Here is a 24,497-nt window from a genome sequence, read left to right as displayed (position 1 = left end):
AAAATTACCAGACAGCTTCCAATTTGCATAAGCACAGGCTTGCTGAACGACAGCATTGGGAACTTGTAAATTCACTTTGCAGTGATTGAAAGTTGCTCACTAGAGTTCAAAGATTAAAACATAAATAGCGATTTGGGCCAGAGTATCAAAAATGTAAGAGAACAACTGGCTAAAAATCTATTTAAATATTTACTTCATTCAAGAGAGGACAAATAAACATTTCACCCTCAACAATTGAGTTTTTGTAATCTCAGTTGTTTTCCATTTGAGTGCAGAAAGCTGTCTGTTGCCCTGAAAACTTCAGCAATTTTGAATGTGCAGTTACTGCATAATCCTTTGCCACATATATTTCCTTGGAGTGAACCATCTAGAAATGATTTACAGGCTCACTTGGGAAATTTAGTTCAACATTCCTATAAGTGACCAGTGAGAAAAGTAACATAACTTCTTGGACTAAACTTTTTGATTTTTTCATGGTCACTAATTAGTAACAGCACGTGCTATGCAATGAGTACACTGGAAGCTTTTCAGCTTTTCAGAAGCTTTTACTGGAGTACCATTCAGAGACACTGAATGCACACTGATGTGCATGATGTGAAAGTCAGCAGGATCCCAAGCTGCTTGGCACCTCTGAGCAGAAGACCTCCAAAAAACGGAGTGGTTTTGCCCTCTGACTGTTTATGATGCCACCATGGACACAGGGAGACATTCTGTGCTTTTTGTGTCTCATGATGACACTGCAGTTAGAGGAGGTTTTCTGACTCTTAGTAACTTTTGAAGTCAGTACTCCATGAAGCTGTTAATTCTTACAGAGCGTTTCCATGGTGGTGTATACTAACTGCAGAAGATCACAAGGGCACAAAATACTCTGTGGAACAGATTGCAGTCTTCTTGGATATAAGGAAGAAGTTTCTTGTGATAAGGGCGGCAAGGCAGTGGCACAGATTGCCCAGACAGATAGTAGTGCTCTGTCCATGGAGACAGCCAAGGTCGGGCTGGATGGGCTCTGAGCACCTGATGGACATGTAGGTCCCTGTTCATTGCAGTGAAGTTGGACCAGATGGCCTTTAAGGATCCCATCCAACTCAAATGATTCTAAATTCCTAAACTCAGGAAGTTCTTCTCCAAAGTAGGAAAATACTGTCCCTCTTGCACTCAGCCAGCTCCTGATGGCAAAGACTTGCTATGCAACATCATGCTGACTATCAGTCAACAGCCACAGATCTATCACACATAGTCCCTGCATCAAAAAGCAACACAGATGAATTCCTCATGGGCAGCATTAGAGGAATTCTCCTCCATAATTCATGCCAGTATAACTGGCTTTGCCCAGTCAGCAATGAGACGAGAAGCCATGCACCTCTTACCCACCATACTGACCTGGCTATCCAGTCCAAGCAACAGAAGCATAATAAAAAAAAGGATTGCCCAAAAGGTGGGCAGTGGCATCATGGACACAGCTTTTGGGTAGGCAATGAAGGCCAGGCCTGGACCTAGAGAAAGAGAAAATAGGAAAGGGGGAGGGGAAGGGAAGAAAAACAGTAAGTACCAGCTCTCTGGTAAAGGTAGCACACTCAAATGCAGGAATGCCTGGTTCCGTTCAGATAAATCCAAACGCGGCTGGAAATACCAGAAGTGAAACAGTTTGGCTCTTTTATCTGAAAACGAAGCACGCATGACTAAAGCAGAAACCATAGGCCAACCCCCGAGGCATTGCTAACTGATCACCAGTTTTAACATCTGTTTCAAACATGTCAGTAATGAAGGTGTTCCTACACCTGCCCACAGGGACACAGGTCAGTTTTGGGGCTGGGGGGAGAAGGGGTGACCCAGGGGAATGGCAGAACCCTCACAGCTAGCCCACGTGGTCGTGATGAAGGTGATGATGATGAAACCCTTTTGTATGCAGGGAAGGGACTCTGCTCCAAAAATTCCCAGGGGCCTTCACTAAGGCAACCACTGCCTCACTCCAGACACAACTTCCAAAACCAGCTTTTCTAGAGTGGGGTTTGCACTCTCACACTGCTCCTTTGCTTCTGCAAACCTTTACTGCTGCACTGATCAGGCTAGTTCTAGTTCTATCAGCTGAAGCTCCTGAAACAAATGCCTTCTGCCAGCTTAGGCAGACCTACCATAGTGACACTGAGTATGAGTAACATGACCCACAGCTATAGGATGAGTTGATGTAGTCTGGGGTCACCAGGGGGTTGGGACTAGAGTCTGGCTTTTCTGCCCTGGAAACCAAAGGCTTTTTGTTGAATGCTTGTTCCTAGACTGGCTCTTGCTGCACCATGGACCACTCACACCCACACACCGAGCATACATGCAGTGCTCTCACATACTGATCTGCAAAGGATCGGCGTGGAGCTGTGTGCTTTCAGCTATGGCTTGGGAGAGCTTCTACTGAGAGAGAAGGAGCCCTCTCCAAGTGGGAGACAGGAACAAGGGGAAGCAGGCATTTATGGCAAGCTCTCAAATTGGCCGTAGAAACTGCATTTGAGGGCAGATTTAAATACAGATTAAACCCAGAAATACCTAGCTCAGCTTTAAGAAGCCTTGAAGATTTAACACTTCCCAATTTTGAAGTGGATTTAAGTAATTTTCAAAGCTAAAAATGATTTGTTTTTTTAACCGCTGCAGTGTGGGGACAGAACTCTGATCTCTGACCTGTACAGAAAAATCTGTAAGACTGCTCTTCCTACCTCCCACTTTTCCTTTCCAACAAGAGAGATGGAAAAAGCAAGAAAAAGAGGTAAAAAAAGATGATTTTTTTTTTTTCAAACTAAAGAAAACTTTAAGTCACTGAAAATATTTGAACAGAAATAAATACAAATTAGCCAACAATCAAGCAACTAATTTTATTTAAAATGAAACACTGCTAAGATTTTATATGACCGAAGATACCAAAAAATGGTGAATGTATCAAACTGGGGGGGGGGGGGGAGAAGTTGTATTTTTCTCCCAACTCAGTGGCCATAGGAGATGCTCCCTCAGGCAGAACTGCTACTAGATGGCATTTGCAGTTGATCTGTGCAATTGATGAGACAGATGTAAAACTGCTCTCCTCAAAACCCGCTGCAATTCTGTATGCTTTGGCCATTAAAAGTGTCCCTGTACTGCACTACAGTCAAGTAACAAGTGCCCTAATCTCTCTTCAGCTTTTATGTTATTGCACGTGTGGTGAAGTATTTCTTTCAGTCATTAGAAATGCAGGATAATTTAAACTGGACTCACTATGATATTTTTGTGCCTACAATGCCTTGCTTTCTCCCTTTAAAATCAGATGTTATTTATTAAAGGTCTGACTTCACTGGGAAGCCAAAGGGGGTTTAATTTAACTCTGGTATAAGCCTATTAAAGCCAGTGGAAGCCAGCAGGAGCCACTCCTTGCTGATTACAAGGTGTGCTGGGAACACTGCTACAAGGCTGAATTTGGCACAGGTGAAAAAAAAAAAAAAATGTGGCCATGAGATTCTTCTGCTAGCAAATTTATTGATGTTCCCTGGATGGCAGAAGGGCAAACAAGGAAATAAACAGTGTCATGCACAGGTCACAGGGGACTTAACACTCTGGGCAGAGATGAGGGCAAGCAGCAGGCGCTGCCACTGTGGACAGTATCCTCTCCCCAGTGCTAGAGCCAAACAGCAGTGCCTCTGCTCACCTTTTTTTCTGACCCAAGGGAGTGGTTCTGACCTCGTGTCATGAAAAATCGAAAAAGAAAAGGCCCAAAAAAGAGGCTGAACCACCTGCTGAATGTATCTGCTCTGAGAAGTCTGCCCCAGCTCCTGGATGTGGCTTCCTCCATGGCCTGGGATGCTTGTCACGGGGGAACTAACTGGTCTGCAGCACCTCCACACCAGACTTTTGCTGAGGAAGGCAGCAAAGAAGGCCATGGGAAGTGGTTTGGATAATTTCAGTAATGTTTACTATCATGTAAAAACGTGGCTTACTATTTAGCCAAAGCTCAGCTAGAGATGATGGACAACTCAATGAACTGCTGAGGTGGTTGCAATGCCCGGCCACCAGCAACTAGGGCTGAACTGAAATGAACTAGAAAACCTTAAGGAATAAATACAAAAATAATCAAGAAACCAAAAGCAAAGTTTAGAAGCCAATCAGTGCCCTCATCGTCTCAGCTATAAAAATGGGATTATCATACTGATCTTCTTTGAAAAATACTAGGTAGTCACTAAGTTTAACAGTCAATTTGCATTTAAAAAAATTAGTTAATAATTCAATGCTGCTACAAAATTGTTTAATTTTTAAAAATGCCAAGCAACAGGAACATTGCTGCCTGTTCATCAGAGGTTTAGTTAATCAAAATTAGCATAAATATTGACCAAAAAAAAAACAACCTACAACCATTTCAAAATGCTACTCTTGGAACTGGTCCACCTAGATCTTAAAAAAATAAAATAAAATAAAATGTGCTGTTTATGATTCATTCAATGGGATTATTCCCTTGCTTCCTGTTTTCAAACAAAGCAATCAGCTCGGGATCAAAATAAGCACTGTGGCCAAAAGCGTTAACTAACTGCACTCGCAAGAGGTTTGCCAATTGCAGCCACCCAAGAATCCAGTGGTGCCACCAATGTCATTCGTTTTTCATTAGCTTTTGTCAACTGAGAGATTTTTTCTTAAAGACTTAACTCCTGGAGTCATACGATTAGGAGATATATTGAATTTTTCTTCATAAGAGCATGCTTCCAGAGAAAAGCTTTCAAATACTACGCAGGAGAATTAAAATTGAAAGAAAAAAATAAAAGAATGAGAAAGAAATGTCGAAGGTGCACTCAAATGACATTACTGTTATTTGAATCCGATTAGCTTTAAGATTGCATCATGGCTGTTCATTATATTTGAGTTGTAATTCCCATCTAACCTGCCTGTGCTGTGTGAAGTACATCGCTACGCCTGCCCTCACAGACAAGACATGCGTGGGGAAAAACCATCATCTGTCACAAATGTCACAAGCTGTGAGGATTTAGCCTCCTTCAGCTGCACGTGCGTGGCTGAACATTAATGGGGAGAACACTTCTGAAATATTGGAAGAATGAAAGTGTACATCCAGTTCCAGAAAGAACTTCTCACAGTTTTATCAACCTCATCCTGGAGCTACAGAGGACAAGTGCAGGACTGTGACAGCTAGAGTTCCTGTGGATGACATGATCCACAGAACACAGGAGAAGGAGCTCTCCAGTTTCTCTGCCTTTCAGTGAGACTCAGGAATATATGCATGTATGTCCCTTCCAAAAGCCAAGATAATACTCCCACCACTGTGAGCAAGCAAAAGTAAGCTATGAAAAATGCATCAGTACTGGCTATTTGCATTTGAATGAAAATAAAGGTAGTCTGAAAAGAAGGATGGAATACATTTTTGAGTCAATGAACATTCTGGACCCTAGATAATGGTGTGGTTATTGTACCTCTCATCTCAACTCAAATGGATTAGAACATTCTAGGAAATATAATCACTGCTCTGTTAATCAAGAGGGTAATTAATACAACCCCACTAACCATCACTGCCCTCGATGAAAGCCCAAATCAACAGTGTGCTTATTGTTCTGGAGATTATGTGAAATCTTGTTCTGTTTTTATTGCTTAGATGTTAGCTGATTGAGTCTGCAGAACTTTGCTCACACGCTAGGCGGCAGTGCCCACCACCACTGCCACCAATACCATCGTACCTGACTCTGCCACATCAGCAATGTTCACCCCTTGCTCTTGTGCCATGAAGCCCAGGACGGAAAAAATTGCGAAGCCAGACACAAAACTGGTACCACTGTTCAGGCATCCCAGCAGCAAACAGTCCCTAAGTCACACATATGTCATGGAGCAAGTTAATTAAAAAAAAATTAACCCATTGTCCCTACTTTATTTACATCATTTAGCTAAAACACTAAACCCCCTTAGATGGAAACTTGCCTATAGCAGTTGTATTTGTACTTGTTGTAGCTCCCCAGGGAAGTCATTGCTCCTAAGCAGATTGCATATGAGAAGAAGATTTGTGTCCCTGCATCTATCCAGACCTAAAGGGAAAGACAGAAAGACTGTTACTAACAGCACTGCTGCATTGCAACCCTCAGCACAAATACACAGTTCAAACTATACAGTATCAACAAAATAATTGATTCCAATGAGGGTGATAGCTATGGGATCAGGGAGGGTGGGGAAGAGAACATCACATTTGCAAACTTGGCTTTTGAAGGGAAAAGAGAATTGTTAGCATCACAGCCCAGAAGAACATCAACTCTTCAACAGTTCCAATATTCCCTCCCCAGAGAGGCTTAATATTTCTGGTCTCTTAGTCATTCAGCTGATCCTTCCTGTTGGTGCAACAATAACTGTGCTTCAGAGCAATAGGAAATGCAGAAGTATTTATAAAACTGCTCATTTCTGTTTTAAGTCCTTTCAATTAGAATCAGCTGACAGTGACTAAACTGAGGATGTGAAAAGCTTGAGAAACACTTTCTTTTACTTTGTTTATTTTCTTAATTTTCTAGCTGTTTTTGTAACTGTTCAAATGCAAGATAAAAAGCCACAGGGGTGGGGGAAAAACAAGCAAAGTACAATGCACTGTATAAGATGCATATCTGACCTCGGTCTCATGATTCTTTCTTCTGATTATACTTTAAAAACATATACAGAATTAAATAACATTACAATATGAGCTAGCTTAGTAAATACATAGAAAGACATCAAATTGCATCCACTGAATTACATCTGTTCACTTCTTTCTGCAAACGCAAGCCTGCTAACATCAGTAGAAACCACCAAAGAAATGGAATAAGTAAGAATCAAGACTGTAACCATTATTTTCTCCCCCCCACCACTGCTTTCCAGAACCCTCCTGACTGGTGGTATCTCCTTGGAGATGATGCTTGTGCTAGACTGAGGGAGGGGACCTGCCAGCTCACACAAATCTCTTTTACATTATCAGCTAATAGTCTGGGTTTAAGGCTAATAGTAGATCATAAAAATGATGGAGTCCCATAAAAGATGATGCATTCATAAAATATAATGTCTCCTATAAACAAGGTATCTTATGTAGAGGGCACGACTAGAGAATGAAACAAATTTCCACAGTGTTTCTTTCAATTACACTTTTCCTACTTCAGTTATTTTCCTACCATTGGAGTTTTATTTTAACCAAATACTCAGTAGAAAGAAATAGCAAGGAAAGACATCATTCTATCTCACTGTGATAATCACTTCATTATTTTCAAGGATACCTAGTTTTCTATTTTTGGTTAGGGACAAATGTATTACTTTGTTTTTAGTTTTGGGTTGGTTTCTTTTGTATTTCTCACATGATTCCTATAGGCTGGTGTGCTGAAATGTCCCCATACTTGCCCTTTGTGAGCACGGACTCTTTACCTTCATAGCCTACAAAAATGGAGTAAGTCTAGCTGCCACTCACCAAGGCAAACTATCTTCTCTGCCCCTCAGAAAGCATTATTCTCCACCTCATCATATTACTTCATTTATGTCTTTCCCAATCTCCTCCTTCAGAGCAGTAGGTACTAAGGTGACACTGGTACTCACAGTTGCTGTTTGTTGCTCCATCTGTGAAGCTCATGTTTCTCTCCTTTGAAACTAGACTACGCTCATTAAAAAAATGCATCTCCCTTACCTTACCAATAAGAAAGCTGAGATTGTATAACAGGACAGAATTTACAGCCTCAGAGTCCTTTGACACAAAAAGAAAAATACACATGCACACACACACATACATACACATGGAAAGATGCATTAACACATATAACAAGTGACCTTCTCAAGCAGATCTCTGGAAAATACAACCCAGCATTAATGTTCATGTTATATTTGGACCTCAAAAGACTGCGGAAAAAATCTATTGCCATTACATCACCACCATTACCCTCCACCATCCCTCTTTGTGCAGGAAATCATCCCGCTCCCCACTCCTGGTTCCATACCTGTGGGTCAGCTAACCGTGAGATATCGGGATAAAGATAAAACTTGATGCCCTCTGCAGCTCCAGGCAGGGTCACACCACGGATGAGCAGAACAAGGAGCATGATGAATGGGAACGTGGCAGTGATGTACACTACCTGGAATACAAAGAAATCATACGGTTAGTCTGTGGCACTTGATGCTACACCTCCAACAACAGGAATTCAATACAGGGACCATTTCTGGTTTTCTCCAGCTGCGTGGCTCTGCTGCTAACCCTGTTTGCTGTGCTGCCTCACCACCACTCCTACAGGCAATTTCAAGGAGCGCTTCATTTGGATGAAGATAATTTGGTCTGTGCTCCTGCATCTCCCTTCCCTTCAACTTGAAGACATTAAACCCTTCTTCAGATTGGCATCAGCCTCAACAGTGGTAATTTCCAGTCCCATAACTTTTTTTTTGCCCTTGCTGCTTACTCAGCAACACCATTATTGTAAACTAAGGTTCCATTCACCCAGTTTTGAGAATGTCTTCATTATCTTTAACTTGCATTCTTATTCTATTTAAATAACAGCCTGCTTCTTTTCTTTGTTATCTGTTTATTTGATGAAAGAGCCCTTTGCTTTAATCTCCAGCACGAGGGTTAATTTAGCATGCATTTGGACAGTTCTATCTTTAGACCCACACTTTCTGACCACTAAATCTTGTTTTCTTTGCTCATCAGTGTTTTCTCTCATTTTTCATATAACTGCTGTGTTACAGTGAAGAACCGCTACAGTCCATGAAAGGTCTTTTTTCATAGTCAGATGATCCCCCCAGGTAATTGCAGTTTGCTGACTTGATTTAAAACATATTTTTGTTTTCCAGAATTTGTTTAGCTACAGCAAAGCTCCTGGGATGCACCATTTTTCTTTCTAAGTGTGTCCTCTGAGAGCAACCAGGAGAACTCAAAGCCTCCATGGCCATAGTAATTCATGGTGACAGACTGGTTTTGTAAAATGAAAGGAAACCTTTTCACACAGGCCTTTTTAAAATCCCTCTTTTGAAATCTCTGTATATTTGCCCCTGACAAATAATATGCCTTACACATTAGCCCACTTTCACCAAAGCTGATGGATAATAGGTGGTTTTCTTTGCTTTCTAATTTTTAACGTGATCCAGGCCTATAATAAATTAAAGTTTTCTTATCAGAAAAACATCCCCATATGTGTTCACAAGAGCTGAACACACAGCACTTACAAAGTGGCCTTTGCCCTCCAGGTAAGGATTCTCTTGTAACACTGAAGGAATTTTTGAGATCAAACACAACTATTATTTTTCCCCATAATTTAGTGTTTATTTGTCCAACATGCTACTACGGGATTTAAATTATTTCCCCCTACTCTCCAAAGAGCCATTAACACACTGGAACCCAGGGAAGTGCTATAAACAGTGATCTGCTAAAGTAAACTAGACTTCTCAAATAATTCAAGTGCTCCATTAGAGTTTACGGTTTACTTTTGTTTGACCCAAAGTTAATGGAGTCAACCAGAGACTTTCCAATGGCTTTGCTGGGCTTTGGCTCCACTCCCCCATGAGCTCAGGCACTGTGGGAAGGAGGCAGTGAATTCCTACCGCAAACTTTGTCTTAGAAGATGAAAATTTTGCTGGGTTTACTCGAAGTAAAACCTGCCGATAGCTCATTTTAACAGACCCGTTTTCAACCTGTTAAATTCACAGGGATGTGAAATAATATGTGCCATAGGGAACTTGGAAAATCCCTCAGAGCTACCTTAACCTTTACCAAGCAGAAACCAGGCTCACAAAAAGTACTGCAGCAACGTGTGCTTCCGCTCTGCTGCTATGGGAGGTTTATTGCGCTCTCCTTTACTGTTAAATTTACACCATCATCTCATCGGGTCACATCAATCAGCAGGAACAGAGAAGCAAACATTTTTGTCAACATGTACTTTAGAGGTGTGGACAGAACTGGCAGGAATCCAGAACAAGGCACCAGCATGATTTTAATGAGGCTCCGTGATAAAATCACAGAAAGCAACACAGAAACGACAGTAAAACAAGCAGTTTAGTCAACAGTGGAACTAATAAGGACCAGTTTCGTAGAGAATTTTGTCTCCCTGTTCATTCTGCAACACAAAAGGAGATAAAACTGCTAAATAACACGTTTTCTGCAGTTGAGGAGCTCACGTTTGCTCTCTGCTCTCAACTTCCCTAAGGTCTAACAAAAGATGAGTTCACACTCTACCTTCTTCTCAGCTGGGACACAAATAGAGTTGCTCCCTTCCATCCAGCTGACCAGAAACGTGTGGAGCTTCATATCCTGAGACCTCCCTATCTCTGTTAATTTACCCAAAAAACTGACTCAACCAACAGGTTTGAAAGTTAGGAGAGAGTGACATGGCTTCAGCAGCGTTTTCTCAGGGAACTAGGATTAAAAGCACTACTGTATGCAAGGGGATAAATAACATCATGCTTCAAATTGTTTAGCGATTGGCCAAGAATGCTATAATTTGTTTCTTGCACTGGAGTAGGATGAGGTGCAGGAATGATGTAACTGTTATCCTTTAGAGAAAAACATGACTCCAAAGAGCACATAGTAAGCCTAAATCAAAAGAATATTCAGGATCTCTGTTAAGGACAGTGCCTGTAAACAAGCACCTAAGTTTAGTCTTCTCTGTCTACACAGAGCTCTTAAGTAAGCAAGCGGCATTTCAAAAATGCTATGCATCCAGCATTTTCCACTGGCTTAAAACATCCCTACCACAGCTATGTTAACATCCACCCCATTACACTGAGAATGAACTTGGCTGGTGCGAGAGCACGGGCAGGGAGTGCAGAGCTCTGTGCATCATAAGCCTAAGACTCTCCAAGCTCATTACGTGCATCAGTAGGATGCTTGTCCTCAGAGAAGCAAAACATGCCAGTGTCTGCTTCTTGATGCCAATCCAGGAACAGCTACTTGACTCACAGGCATTTTGGGCACGGCAATAGCTTTCCAGTGGCAGTTGAATCCAAATCCCTGCTTTATTCAGTGCAAAAATACAACTATTTGCAAAGAAATTATGAGCATATTTCAGAAGAACATTACTTTGTATCCCTGCCGTCTACTAACTACAGTGATTATTAAAAGGGTGAACGAGCACTTACTTTCCCAGTGGATTTGACTCCTTTCCAAATGCAGAAGAAGCATATCACCCAGACGAGGAGGAGACACAGTGCCAGATCCCACTTGATAATACCAATATCTTCAATCCCTGAGGACAAGCTCAGTACATTGCGCCTGAGTGTATGAAAGGAAACAAAAGAAGAGAAAGATGCATGAGCAGAGTGATATTGAGTCTTGTTGTGATGTCTGCAAGTACAGGATGGTGCTTGGGGCAGCACATGCATGGGTAGATCTCAGCCTTCTGCCTGCTAATTCAGAACAGCTTAAGCGAACAAAACTAAGCTCTGCATGCCTAGATCTCCCCTAGCTTTGTGGCACTCTTTTGTTTAATACGTTTGTGCAGCATTTCATTTTAAGCTCTTTTAGCAGCCCACAATTACCTCAGTATGAGGTAAGAAACTATTCTGAAATCAGTGTGGCTTTTGCACTTGCTGACTTGAAGATAAACTCACCCCATCACTGCCTAACTCCTAGCTCCACCACAGACATTTCTTACTATCCTACACCCTTTTTCTTCTTTCCATTACCCCCCATGGCCCTGCACACAAGCACTGCCTGCACTCAGTGACCACTTCCATAGCCTGAACTAGCACAAACTATTTGCTGAACTGTATTCTGTCACTTAGGTTAATAAATAAAAAGAGACTCCTGTTTTAAGATGGGTCTTAAGGATCAGGGCCAGGGCCAGTTTTTTCCTTGAATTAATTAAACATTTTTGTTTGTTTCAACTAGAAAGGAAATAATAATGAATGAAGTCACTGATGGAAAATTTGCAATTACGTTTTTGGAAAAAAACCTGAACTGACTAGCTTAATAGGACTCAAACCTTCATCCATCTGTTTTTGTGACTCTGTTTGCCAAATTCACTCAGACTACCTGTGTGAATGTGTTCTCACATCAAACACTTTATTCTCCCTGAATGTGTGTGCATTTTGCTATGGAAAAGGACTAATGGCACCAGACATGCTAAGTCTGCCCTAATCAGCACAGCTATTCAACAGTTACGAAAAACCCCTTAGTAATCAATGTCTGGCATAGAGTTGCAGTCCTGCTTCACCTGAGACTAAAGAAATCAAGGAAAACTCAGTGTGAATACACAAAAGAAGAAATCAAATTTATAAGACAAATTTTTGCTGCAACCTGTCACGGCTTTTTAAGAAATAGATGCCAATTTTCCAATTTGCAGGCAGATCATACTAAAATTTAAAAGGCAGTCTATAGAGCTAGCTCTCAGGAAGCAATGAATAATTAACTGCAAACACATTTTGGGATAAGGATATCTATGAATGCATTCAGCTAAGACTTCATTGCTTTTTATTAGGGGAACTAGAAATGAATGGCTGTCTCACCCAGAATATGCTCCAGCAGCCCTGTCCAGCTCTCCTGGAAGACACCCCATGGGTCACTGAGAGCCAGCTATGTTACTTCTCTGTGGCCTGGCAGCAAGCACACAAAGTGATGTGCTGCCTTTCTCTCTCTTGAATTATCTGGTCTCACAAAAGCTCAGTTACCACTCAGAATTACCAGTGGGGTGTCAGAGTTCAAACTGTTTCATGAAACCTAAACCAACATTTTTTGCAGAAAAAACACTCAACTTGAATTTGCAATGTCCTGAAAATTCAACTTCAGGAAGCAGCAGGAGCCAGGCTATGACAATAGCTCTTCAGTTTCGTTACACAACCCAGTGCTGCCTAGACTGAGTCAAGCTCACTCACCTCACTCTCTCAACTCACTTCATACTATGTATTCATGAAGTTGTTGCTAATTATAATTTATAGTCATGATGCTGTCATTAACTGTCTTTAATATTATATCAGTGGGGCAACAGCCTGTGGCCGAGTTCTTTGCAACCATGAATCCCTGAACTTTGTTCATGCTCCTGAATCTTCTAGTGATGTGTAGCATGGAAATGTAACAGGAGCAGCAACTGGCTTTAGAACATAAACAAAAACAAAACAAGGAGAGTTATGCAATCCTTGAAGGATATTCCAGCTCATTAATTAAGTGAATGCAGCCAGAACTTACATACCAGGAAAGGTGAAGCACCCTGACAGACATGAATAGCTAACACTGAAGCAGTATGTACCAGAAAGCTATTACAAGGGAGAACATGAAACAACTGTTAAAATTCTCCATTTACCCCCAAAGGCAGAGACAGCTGCCCTCAATTTACCTCGTTTTGTGTTGCTCCCCTCAAGATTACATGCCATTAGCATGTGATGGTCTTTCTTGGGATTTGGACGAATAAAGTCTGCTGATTACCCAATATTTATAAACACTTGGCCAGCACCAGACAATCAGAGGTTTTGTTCAACGATAATTACCCCATAACAATTATCCTTTATGCACTAATGTGTGTGTAAGCTTTTAAGGTTTGGGGCTTTAAAATAAAATCTTCAGAAATAAGACCTGAAGCATGTGATACCAAGAGGTAAGTCCCTGATACAAAGCCAGATTTGCTTAACCCCCTTTTATTGCTGCTCAAGCAAGCATGTGATTTGTACAGAACATTAATTCAAATGAACTGAAATGTCAGGCTGTACTATATGTCCAGCCAGGCTGAGAAGGACACGTGTTCTTCAACACGAAGAGGTTAATGCAGCAGTGTGGTCAATTATATCTCTGCAGCGTTAGCCTTACAAAGCAGGAGTGATGAGGACACTACATAAATCTCCCACAATAAAAACAGCATTGAGTTTCAGAAACCAAATACTGAAACCCCTAAATTAAATTGGAATTAATTGTGCCACAAAGCAGATGGATATCTTCAGTTAAAGGCTATTTATTGACCTGTCCTTTCAATGCGGGTAGCTGGCTGGCTGGCAGCTGGCATTGTCTATGATGGCAAAGTGCTCATAAAGTTCTTGAGATTATTTTTAATTTCAGAACCATAAAGTATAGTAGTATGGCCTTGTAAAATCTACATTACTTTAATGACAGCAGCGCTGAGTGATCTCTCTCTGTCCTTACTTGAAGACACCAATAGTTGTTTATGCAGAGAGAACAGCTATTTTTAATACTTCTGTAAGAGCAATGAGTCCCGAAGGCAGCTCGATCTGTTAAGGACAGTTTGCTCGTGATGAAACTCTGAGCTATGGACAGTATGTCTGTATTATTAGTAGTATGGAGCCAAATCCCTTCCTGGCACAACTCCAGGGAGGAGTTTAGTTCATGATGTTTAAAACCGCTATTTGAGGACAAAAGTTAAAGTGACTGCAGAGTACGTGGGAAGCTGCCTGCACAAGCACTGGCTGCTGAACAACCTTTGCTCTACTGTGCTAAAGAAATGTGGGGGCACAAACCTTTTTGCCTGGGGAAGGTGGAAGGAAAGGGAAAGCACTGTGAGAACTGAGAATTTCCTCTCTGGCTTTGGGCACCCCCAGCATGACTACATGCAGTAGGCAGTGCCTACTGGAGGATTTGGCTCAGCTTTCACAGTTTTGAGGGCAAAAACCTGATTTATTGTAAAGGGAACTTAACTAAAAGCTCCACGTCCATCGGGACATAATTCCCCCAGCCCACAGGCAGGCTGCCCTGCCACCTTGTACCTGCTGTAGGGTTACCCATGGTGTCTGGTGTCCCCCAAAGTTTTGGATCCCATTGAAGGGGCCCACCAGCTCTCTACATATTCTTTACACCCTGTTGCTCTCCTGCCTTTGAGCTCATTTCCCATCTTAACTTGCCCTACCTCCTACTACTGTTCCACCTTGCTGGATTCTTCAATCTTTTATCATGCTGCTTCTTTTACCACTCACTTTCCCACTCCAAGCCCTACTCCCTCTTCTTCATGGGATCAGTTACCTTCTCAGTCTCCTAAAGAAAACATACCAGCTGGGGCCTCATGGAGACAAGCTAGTTGCTAAGTCTGTGCATTCCAGAAACAGAAGTTCCTGGGACAGCAGGACAATTCTGCGGCTTCATCAGAAAGCTCCTAAACTCATGAATGGTACAAGAGGATCAGTGAGCAAACTTACAGCACAAAATTAAGATGGACACACTGCTCCTAAAATCCTGGGAGAGCAACTGTATGTCATGGCAGTACGTGCTTCTCACCAAGGCCTTGAAATCTTTGAACATCCTACAAAAACACCTGTTCACTTGGATTCAAGACCCTGAGTACCAGAGTGGGAGAGTACAAAGGAGTAAGAATTGCTTCCTCTTCTCCCATAATTTGCCTTCAAGTTTCCCAAAGTATCCAAAGATGCCATTTACCAAATCTTTCCTTACTTTCTCCTCCACTCACAAGGGAGGAAAACACCTGGGAAAGTATCAGCCAGTCAGCAAGGAAAGGCAGTGCTTATGGCATGGGGAAAACAGCTGCTCTTTCAGCCTGCACCCCATCCTTCACATTGATCTCCAGTGTATTTTGACAAACTGCTCATCAAGACCTGCTTTGCACTTTGTACTTTGGCTCTTGCATTACAAATTTTAGCACAGCTCGTAATACTATTTTTTGTAAACCTAATGCATGCCAGATACATTTGGCATGAACATAATTCCCGCTGGGGCTATTGGCTGAAGCTTCCTTTTAAAAATAGAGAAGTAGGTACAAGTTCATCAGGGAACCAAACAGAATTTAAACATGTTGAAAGATAAGCTGGATCAGAAACTTATTCTACTGCTAATCAATTATCACATCAAGCCAAGAAAAAAGAATGATTTTCTTCCCAAGCTATATATAGAACCTTTGGATTTAAGTTTCCCTACAGGTGTCTTCCTCTGCTGCTATGTTTTGACAACTGTATAAACACTCAGAGATTTGAGGTCGTGCCTGCTCAGAAATAAGTTATGCAATATAATTTTAAACTTGAAAAATAACAGACAAATGGAAATAAGAAGCTTAAGCCTGACAAAATCCAAGCATCAAGTAGAACAGAACTCCTCAAGGATTGCAGAAGAAAACGATGGAACAAAGATGACCAGAGAAACTTACAATACGGGACAACACCTCTGTCAGTTTTACTGATGAGGTCATGCCTTGCATCTTTGTCAAAGTTATATACACTATAGCTTCACAAAGTGCACTGCAGATGACAACTACAAAGGAAGAGGCAACCACAGAAGTGGTGATTTGTCACTGCTTCTGTTTTAAATCCCTGCCACCAGGACATCTGAAGTGACTTGTTACTATTCTCTTGCTGAATTTGGAGAAGCCCAGAGAAGAAATGAACAGGATTTCCTCCAAATTACAAACTGGACTGGGTTGTTTGGGCTCCCCATATTCTCTAGGCGGAGTGTGGTTATACATCTAACAACTTCCTCCACTACTCCCAGACTTATCGGTCTGTCAAATGAGTGATATCCAGAGCCATTCTCTTCTCCTATCTAGCACTCCCCATTAAACTTCTGCAAAATCTCAGGCATGACCATTGACATTCCCCACAGCATCCCAAAGGTGCCATGAAGATGGAGTACTTACTCCCAGAACTCTGTGACAGGAGAGGTGAAGTTAGTGGCATTCAGTGATATCCAGAGGGTTTTGTTCTTCCTGAGAGTGTCTTCCACGCAGGTCGGCGTGTTCCACTTCTGGTGGCAGTGTGCCCACGGCAGGACGCTCTGGAACGACTGGAACAGGTAGTAGAGTCCCCAGGCCAGGATCACAATGTAGTACACGTTCAGAAGGGACACAATCACTATGGAAGCATAACCAATTCCTGGTGAGAGGGAAGAGAAAGGAAATAGGCACAGATGTGATATGTGGTCCTTGCTAGGGTGCCTTGTGAGGTCAAGGACCTGTTGCTACTGCAGTTCCTCCTGCATTGTGGACTTGTATCCCTCTCTCCCACACTGCTGTTGGAAAGTGAACTCACACATAAGCACTGCTACTGTCTTTGACTTTACTGGCACTCAGGGCTGAGCTTTGAGCTATGGCTTGCTGAGATTGAAGGGGAAGAAACGCAGGGAATCTACCCGATTTTACAGTAACCCAGCTGTTTCAGGCTCTATTGCAAGAAAGTTAAAGCATCACACTTAATTTATTTGAGAGCTACACAATCTCACATCTTGGCCATGCATTCGGGCACCACTCACTCGTATCAACTGGCTCAGCTCTGTATACGTGCAACAAAGGACAACTCTTGAATGAGTTAAAAAGGAAATTTCCAGAGTTATCGAAGTGAAAGCTGCTATTTCTGCCCCAATTTCACTTGTGCAAAAGAAGCACGATATTTGTAGCTTTTATGGTTAATTAGATCAATGTTTAACTTTGCTATCAATATTTGACGATAAAAAAATGTTCCCTGTTTGTTTTTAAAAGCAGGGTCATAGGCAGATAAGGCCGAGTGCTATACAACTTAGGGAGGTGGTGGAATGCTGTTCCGGTGGAGGCTTTAATTAAATACCACAACTGTTCTCCTGAAGCTGCTATCTCTTTTACCTTGGCAGTTAAGTCCTGCTGGCAGATCCATACTATGTGTTAAGTCAGAAGCAGTCACTATTTTTGTAAATACAAAATGAAAGAACTCTGAGAAGCCTCATTTTCTTAAAATCTTTTAGTATATAGACTATACTATAGTATATAACATATTAACCTCCAGGAGGGAGGTTTGGCACTTAGGAACGACAGGGAAAAAAAAGGTTTCATTTACAAAAACTTAGAGCAGACTCCCAAAAAAGGATGAAAGGCCAATGAGGGTCCCTTTAACAACATCCCAGTGGCTATCAGAACACCTGGCTATCTACCTCGTGTTCATAGTTTCAAACCTTATTGTAACAGCAGTCACTACCAGCAGAGATCATCTTTATGCTAGGTGAAAGCAATCAGAGCAAGTGCTATTTATTCCACACAGTTGCACTTCATTCAGGATACACAGCTAGCCACGTTTCTAGAGCAACAGTGTCTTGTTATGGATGCATGGGAGATTGCTCTTTAAGCTAGGAACATTCATTCTTCCTCCTTTAGAGAAAAGGTTTCATGGAAGTGGGAGGAGGAGGAGGAAGAAGAAGAAAATGGAGCTAAAGCAGCACTGTACATAGAGCTCAGTAGCATTCTGAGTATTAGGTGGGAGTGTAAGCCCTGCAGAAAGTCCTCCCTGCTGCACGGAGTGATGTAAGGGCTGGGGGATGTCTGTAACAGCAGCAGTGGCAGAGCCAGAGACACGTCAGTGAGAAATGCCTGTTCTTTTTGAATGTAATTGGGAAGAGTGCCCCACTACTTAATGCAATTATTCCTCATAATTCTACCTGTGTTGTTAGGCTGCAGAGGGGAATCTACAGATAAGGCAGCACTCCCAGTAATTCTGCTAACCTGCCCTTTGTTTTTCATTCTATTTAACTTTCAGAGCAGCGTTCATATAATTCCTGCGAGCACTGAATGATTCTTCATTTGCCAGCAAAAGCCCTTGAATAACAGGAGAGATTGTTTGCCAGGACAACCTCAGTTATGAGTCTTATGAGTCCTGTCTCTGAATCCTGCACAAAATGCCATGCAGGTTTTGGTGTTATCAGTAAGAGACGAATGACGCCAGTGATAAGCTCTCACACGGCCAAAGCATTTTGACTTCCAGACCAGAATAATGTTTTGAAGATGTTTTTGCAGAAGGGCATGTAAAAGGTGCTAGCTTTCCAAAACAACGCGTTGTCTGATACCAGTGAATAAAACGTGCAGTTGCCTTTTTGAGGCAAAATATGCAATCTGTTTCTCGCTTATTGGCAGTTGTGCCAGTTAACAAGATGATTGCATCAAAATCAATACAACACTGTCCTTCAGACTCTCTGACTTCTGCCTTTCCAGGAACCAACATTGTATTTTCAATTACTAGAGCAAATAGCTGAATGAATGGACATAAGGGGAACTGCATTGCTCTTTCTGATTTACAGAGGTGTCTTCAAGCAGTAAGGGACAATTAGAGGTACTAACCAGTGAAAATAGGGCAGATCTTTTCCCAGCATGTAATTCCACCTTCAGAGGTATACTGTCCTAGCACCACCTCCAGGAAAAAAACGGGAAGACCTCCCCCAAACAGGAAAATGAAATAAGGAATAAGAAATGCACCTGTGGAGAAAATATAACAGCATAAAATGGAGATACAGTGAGTGACTACACAGAATAGTTTAAAAATTATTAACAGACATATATAAACAAAGAAACATATTTGATACTTTAATATCAGTATTCAACAATTTTGATTCAGAGGTATTTTTCTCATATTCATACACTGCAAGTGCAATGGGTGCATGCAAATGGAAGGGCACTGTCTTACCTTCTTAAGACGAAAATCTGCAATAACAATGGGGTTAGGCACACAACAATTTCACGTGACTCAGAATGCTCCTACTCTGAAATCCAACAGAAACCATTGTTTGATGTTTAGTCTGATTATTAACATTGAGTCACTCTCTTAGCTTGTGTAACTCTATTTGCACTGTAGAACAGAATACGAGTCTATGATAATAGCGTATCAGAGTCAGGCTCAATAGCAGCAGAACAAAAGAGTACAAAAGGTTGAGCAGTATGAAACTCAAATTGCTGTTGGTTTTCCATAAGTTTTAACAAAATCTATTTAGTAATAAAACAGTCTCTCCCAAAGACTGGTGAAAAAGGCAGAAAACAAATGCTGAATGACTCTATTTAAAAATGGGAAGAAGGCACTGAAAAGAGCAAGTGTGAGGCAGGGAGACTGATTCACGAGCAGGAAAAAAATACTCACCTCCGCCGTTTTTGTAGCAGAGATACGGGAACCGCCAGACATTGCCTAAGCCAATAAATCCCCCGGCCACGGACAGCAGAAAGTCAATCTTGCTCGCCCACTTCTCCCTCTGGGGCGGCTTTCCTTCTGCCTCATCCTCAGGCCGCGTCCCCGGGCTCTTGCCGGGGGAAGGTTTGAGGATGTCCTTGTGGAAATCTTTCAAGCACTGAAGCTTTTCCTTTGTTGCCATGTTTCTGCTTTCTACATAGAAAAAAACAAATACGCTGGGTTCATTAAAAAGTCTTGCCAGGTAGGGTTGTCTGATGCTGCAAGAGCTGTTTACTCAAACTGAGTTCCACAAAAAAACAGTGTTATTTATCAAACTGAGGTATGGAAACACGTACACCTGCTGCCTTCACTGACCAAGACAAATAAACAAACCATCATGGGACTCTGTGGCCACCTCCTTGCTGTCCTTGCAATGCAGGGGACAGCAAAGGCTTGACACCACTGCCTACCTGCTGGCCACAGACAACAGTGCAGCAAAGCTGCACAGCAAATGGCTGCACTGAGCCTTGACTGCACTATAGATTTTGTCTGCAATACAGGCAAATGTCTCAAGCTGCTTCCATGTCCATAATAAGGTACAAATCACTGCATCTGATCCCTGCTCAAAAAAGTGAAATACAGCAGAACAGTACCTCTCACATTTTCAGATAAAACCTCTATTTCCCAATAACTTGAACCATCCTGCATCATTTATTGCCTGCAATTTCCTTTCCCTGTAGCGCTGTAAAGCTTTCAGAAAACTCTATATTCATAAAAACTGGAATGGAAAGTCATTTGTCCCAATCAGCCTGCAGGAACTGAACAAACCTTTGCAGTTTATTCCATTTTCATAACTGTGCTGTTTTCCCTCGGCATCAATAAATGGACAAAAATAAACCTCTAGATTCAATTATCACACCTATGCAGCAACTGAACAATTGGCCAAGAACGATGGCTTGTTAGTTAATTAAAAATCCAGTGGCATGAGTCACCTGATGCAAAACTCAAACCATATTAAACAGTTGCCTACTTTATGATTTAAATATTTAATTTGTAAAAGACAAAAGTCAGAGGTTGCGTAAATAATAACAGCTAGAATTATTATATCTAACAAGTGTCTCTTTACACAGGTTGCCTAATGAAAATAATTTAGGAACAGCTTGTAGTTTCTATGTTAAACCTGAACTCAGGCATACGAGGCCAATTCATTCTTCATTATAACTCAAGTGACTTCAGCTGGATTCAACCAGCTATTTTTGCATAGTATTTTGATGCTGAAAAGCATGTGAAATTTTCACCAGATCCAGGCAAGCCAGCAAGTTTATTCCAGACCACAACCATTCCCTGCTTGTACATGTCATTACAGGTGCAGTCATAAAAAATCATGCTTCAGATTATCCCAGTTGATAGCTGCAAGCCTCCTACCTGCCTGCTGGTTTTGATCTCTAACCTGATTTAGCTTGTAGCAGTGACCTGAAACCTGTGCTGACATTAGCTCTGCAGGAAGTTTTTAATCCGAACATGATTCTGAGATAGATATGCATCACTGTACCCGTAAATCTTTCCATGCACCACGGAAAGATTCAGAAGGCTAACATTTCAGCACCACAGCAGCTCCACGTTCACCCACTGATAGATCTGTGGGCTTCGCAAAGCGCTTATTGCGACAGCAGCTGCCTATCAGGCCATGATCTAAAAAGGAACTTTAATCTCCCCAGTGCTAATCATTATGACTTTCTATTGTTTTTAAAACGGGCCACTGCTGACTGCGGTTACAAGCAACTGTAATGCCTCTAAGTTAACAGCAGAGAGAGCTCACAGGAGGAGAAAGTTACCAACAGAGTGGTGGATCTCCATCACCTACTATGGGTATGGGGCTGACACTGGGTCCTCTCCAACAACTCCTATTGACTCCTGCTAGAGACAAGGTATGGGGCAAAGCAGTGCAGTGACTGAATGCAAACGGTAAAGCCAGCTCTGCAAGAGCCTTCAGGCACCTAGCTGCTTTGGGGAATTGTCTCACAGCTAACTCATGCTCCTAGTATTGGGCAAGGTTCAGCCAAGAGGGATCCACACCAGCTTACACCTCCCTGGGACACTGGCACCTCACTGCCAGCCCCAGACAGGCTTCACCTGGCAGCATCCCCTGCAGTCATCACTTGTGGGAGAAATCAAAAAGGAGGTGTACACACTCCTCTTCAAGGAGGCACTGACAAGGTGATCGATGTTGCCCCCAATGGAACATCAAGCTGGCATGGAGAAAATCTAATTTCACTTCCTTTTGCTGCCTGTGCTGCTCAAATCCATATCTTTCATCTGGCAGGAGAATGGCGTAACCATCAGGCAACTGAGTGTTCAGGGTTCAGGAAAGGAGGCCATATGAGCTCTCACAGAAGCTGTTCTTCACAGGGGTTACTGAAGCACCCATCAGCAGAGGAAGAAAGCATATAAAAGAGCACAACTCACACCTAGTGCTTAGGACACTCTTTAGTTTGTCAGAATTTGTTGGTGAGCTGCTGGGATAGCCATAAACCTGCTTAATGGGGCAAAGAGACACATACATTTATAGATCCCTGCAGGATTAAGGTTTGAAATTGGAGCTTAGCTGCTCCCCATGGGGACTGATACTGGAAATATCCTGAAACAGGGCACTGGGCACGTTGAGAACCTGCATGTCAGAAAACAAGGGAAATACAGATATTAGCCACCTCTAAGATGAAAAACTGTGCCTGGGCTGCAATTTTTTGCAATCAACTTTTATCCTGCAATAGAGAGTTCTTTACTTACTTTTTACCAGCTCTAATCCTCCTCACTGCAGATTGAGTTTGACCCAAATGCTACTTGGTGCTGCACAGAAAGTGCAGCATTTCTCAGCCTGTAACCCTAACTCTCCCTGGGACAAGCTGATCGCCCTGTGGTTCGTCATAATTAGCTGCACACCACGTGTGAAAAGGCGCTTTCTCAGACGCCTGCTTTGTAACTGCATGGGACTGCAGTTTTTAAGAAGAGATTTGTAATTTGTCTTAAAACACCCCAGGTTAATGGATATGCTCATAAACGTAATTACTGAGTGTAAATTTTGTATCAGCCTTAGCTAGAGGGTGAAGACAGAAGTGATCCCTCTCTTAGCATGCAAATGGCAAATCCTCAAACCCATGTTTGCTTTTGGGGTGGCTGTTTCACCTGATGCCAGAAGACCACCACAGTTTTGCTGGAAGTCACGAGCTGTGGCTAGCGGGCCACAGCACAGTAGTGATCTAACGCCTGCACAAAATTAGCTACGGCCCAGCTTTGCTCTATCTCTTATCTAGTCTTGCTAAAACCCAATTGTGTTTTGAGGGCCGGCAGCTGTGGCTGGCAGGCACGTACTGCCGACCAGTACCATAGGAATTGACGATAAGCAGCCACCTGGGACTGCAGTCCCAGTCCATGTCACGTTCAAGGGATGTCGGATTTATCCCCCTCTGCTGCCAACCATTGGTGTCCACCCAGCCATTCCCAATTACAGGAACTGTCTACAAAGGCTGCAAGGGTGGGGGGTACGGGCGATTCTCCTTGGCGAAGAAAAGCCAAGAAAATAAAGTTTGTTTAGTGAAAGGCATTGTCTTTTTCCTTAATGGGGTTGGAGTTTCATTTCCTTTAGCTATGTCCCACTGGGTGAGGTTAAAATGGCTCTTAAGGGAAACAGTCTGACAGAGATGCTGAAACAATATGTTGTCACCGCCCAGGTCAGAACCAGAGAATAATAGGTTATTTTTACTGTATCACTTAGTGGGGATGGTATCCGAGATCTAAGTCCATCTGATCCCCCAAGGAAATATTTTGTAAGAAAATGCTCTTAGAACCACATAGTCCAAAAGGAGCGATCCAAGTTAGAGGCACATGTCTGCCTTCTGGAGACACGCGTCTGCCTCCAAGAGACACGGCTGCCTGTGAGAGTACCCCCTCCAGGAAGCTTCGGATGGCCCCAGGAAGCTCTGTCTGCATCTGATGAACTTAATAGGGATAAATAAAGAGCAGCAGTCAGGCCTGCCCATTGCAGTGTGCTGCTGGGCTGAGGGCAGCCCAACAGCCAGAGCCTGACCCAACAGCACAGGGAGCCAGGCCCAGAGTCTGCTCTCACGTACACTGATACAAATCCTAATTAACTGAGGATAAAGTTATTGATTAGCAAATCGATGCTGGTAAAATGTGGAAAAACAGAACAAGGGAGCAAGCATGGCCTCGTTGCACATCTCAAATGTCTGTTCCCTACATGGCCAGAAGATCTTCAGGACTCCTCGGGAGAATCACACATCTGCCCTGTGTGCCTGCGGCAAGGATTTCCTCATGGGAAACACCCCTGTGCCAACCCCAGCTCTCCTGCTGACCTCCATGGCAGTCCCTGAAAATACTATGAGATTATCCATAAGGAGAGAGCTCTCACAGCTAACTTGACCTGGGTCATCTGCCGTGATACAGCCATCGTATCTTTGCACGTACAGCCTGTGCCTCAGATAACCCATACCCTTTAAAAAACACTGGCATTGAAATGTAATCCTTTGTAACATGCAAAAAATGAGGGGTAGTGGAAGGGGGAGGCAGGGCAGGGGCCTCATAGTTAGCAATGCACATGGAGGAAGGCCACCACGACCTGTTGGTTGTCAGAATGACACAACTCACATTACTGCTGAACCACCAACTTTTTTGGATAGACAACCCCCAGATCACACATCTGAAAATACACCGTTCGATTTCTG

General features: G+C 42.5%; 1 protein-coding gene across 17 annotated transcripts in view; it reads right to left on the bottom strand.

The window, feature by feature from the left end:
• Window positions 1-24,497, bottom strand: part of SLC6A6 (solute carrier family 6 member 6) — a 107,575-nt gene that overhangs the window by 12,774 nt on the left and 70,304 nt on the right. For all 17 annotated transcript variants that reach the window (XM_090148260.1, XM_031607308.2, XM_090148259.1 and 14 more), the window contains 8 exons: window positions 19,732-19,971; window positions 18,942-19,076; window positions 16,503-16,737; window positions 11,065-11,197; window positions 7,941-8,075; window positions 5,926-6,029; window positions 5,688-5,812; window positions 1,381-1,493 (listed from right to left, as the gene is read on the bottom strand). In XM_090148260.1, the coding sequence (XP_090004386.1) occupies window positions 1,381-1,493; window positions 5,688-5,812; window positions 5,926-6,029; window positions 7,941-8,075; window positions 11,065-11,197; window positions 16,503-16,737; window positions 18,942-19,076; window positions 19,732-19,971 (1,220 nt within the window). The remainder of the gene's footprint in view (window positions 1-1,380; window positions 1,494-5,687; window positions 5,813-5,925; window positions 6,030-7,940; window positions 8,076-11,064; window positions 11,198-16,502; window positions 16,738-18,941; window positions 19,077-19,731; window positions 19,972-24,497) is intronic.

This window comes from Phasianus colchicus, chromosome 11 (genome assembly GCF_987193195.1).
Source record: "Phasianus colchicus chromosome 11, bPhaCol1.hap1.1, whole genome shotgun sequence".
Lineage (NCBI taxonomy): Eukaryota > Metazoa > Chordata > Aves > Galliformes > Phasianidae > Phasianus > Phasianus colchicus.
Note: the sequence above shows the minus strand (reverse complement) of the source record. Positions and strands in the feature narration are given on the sequence as shown.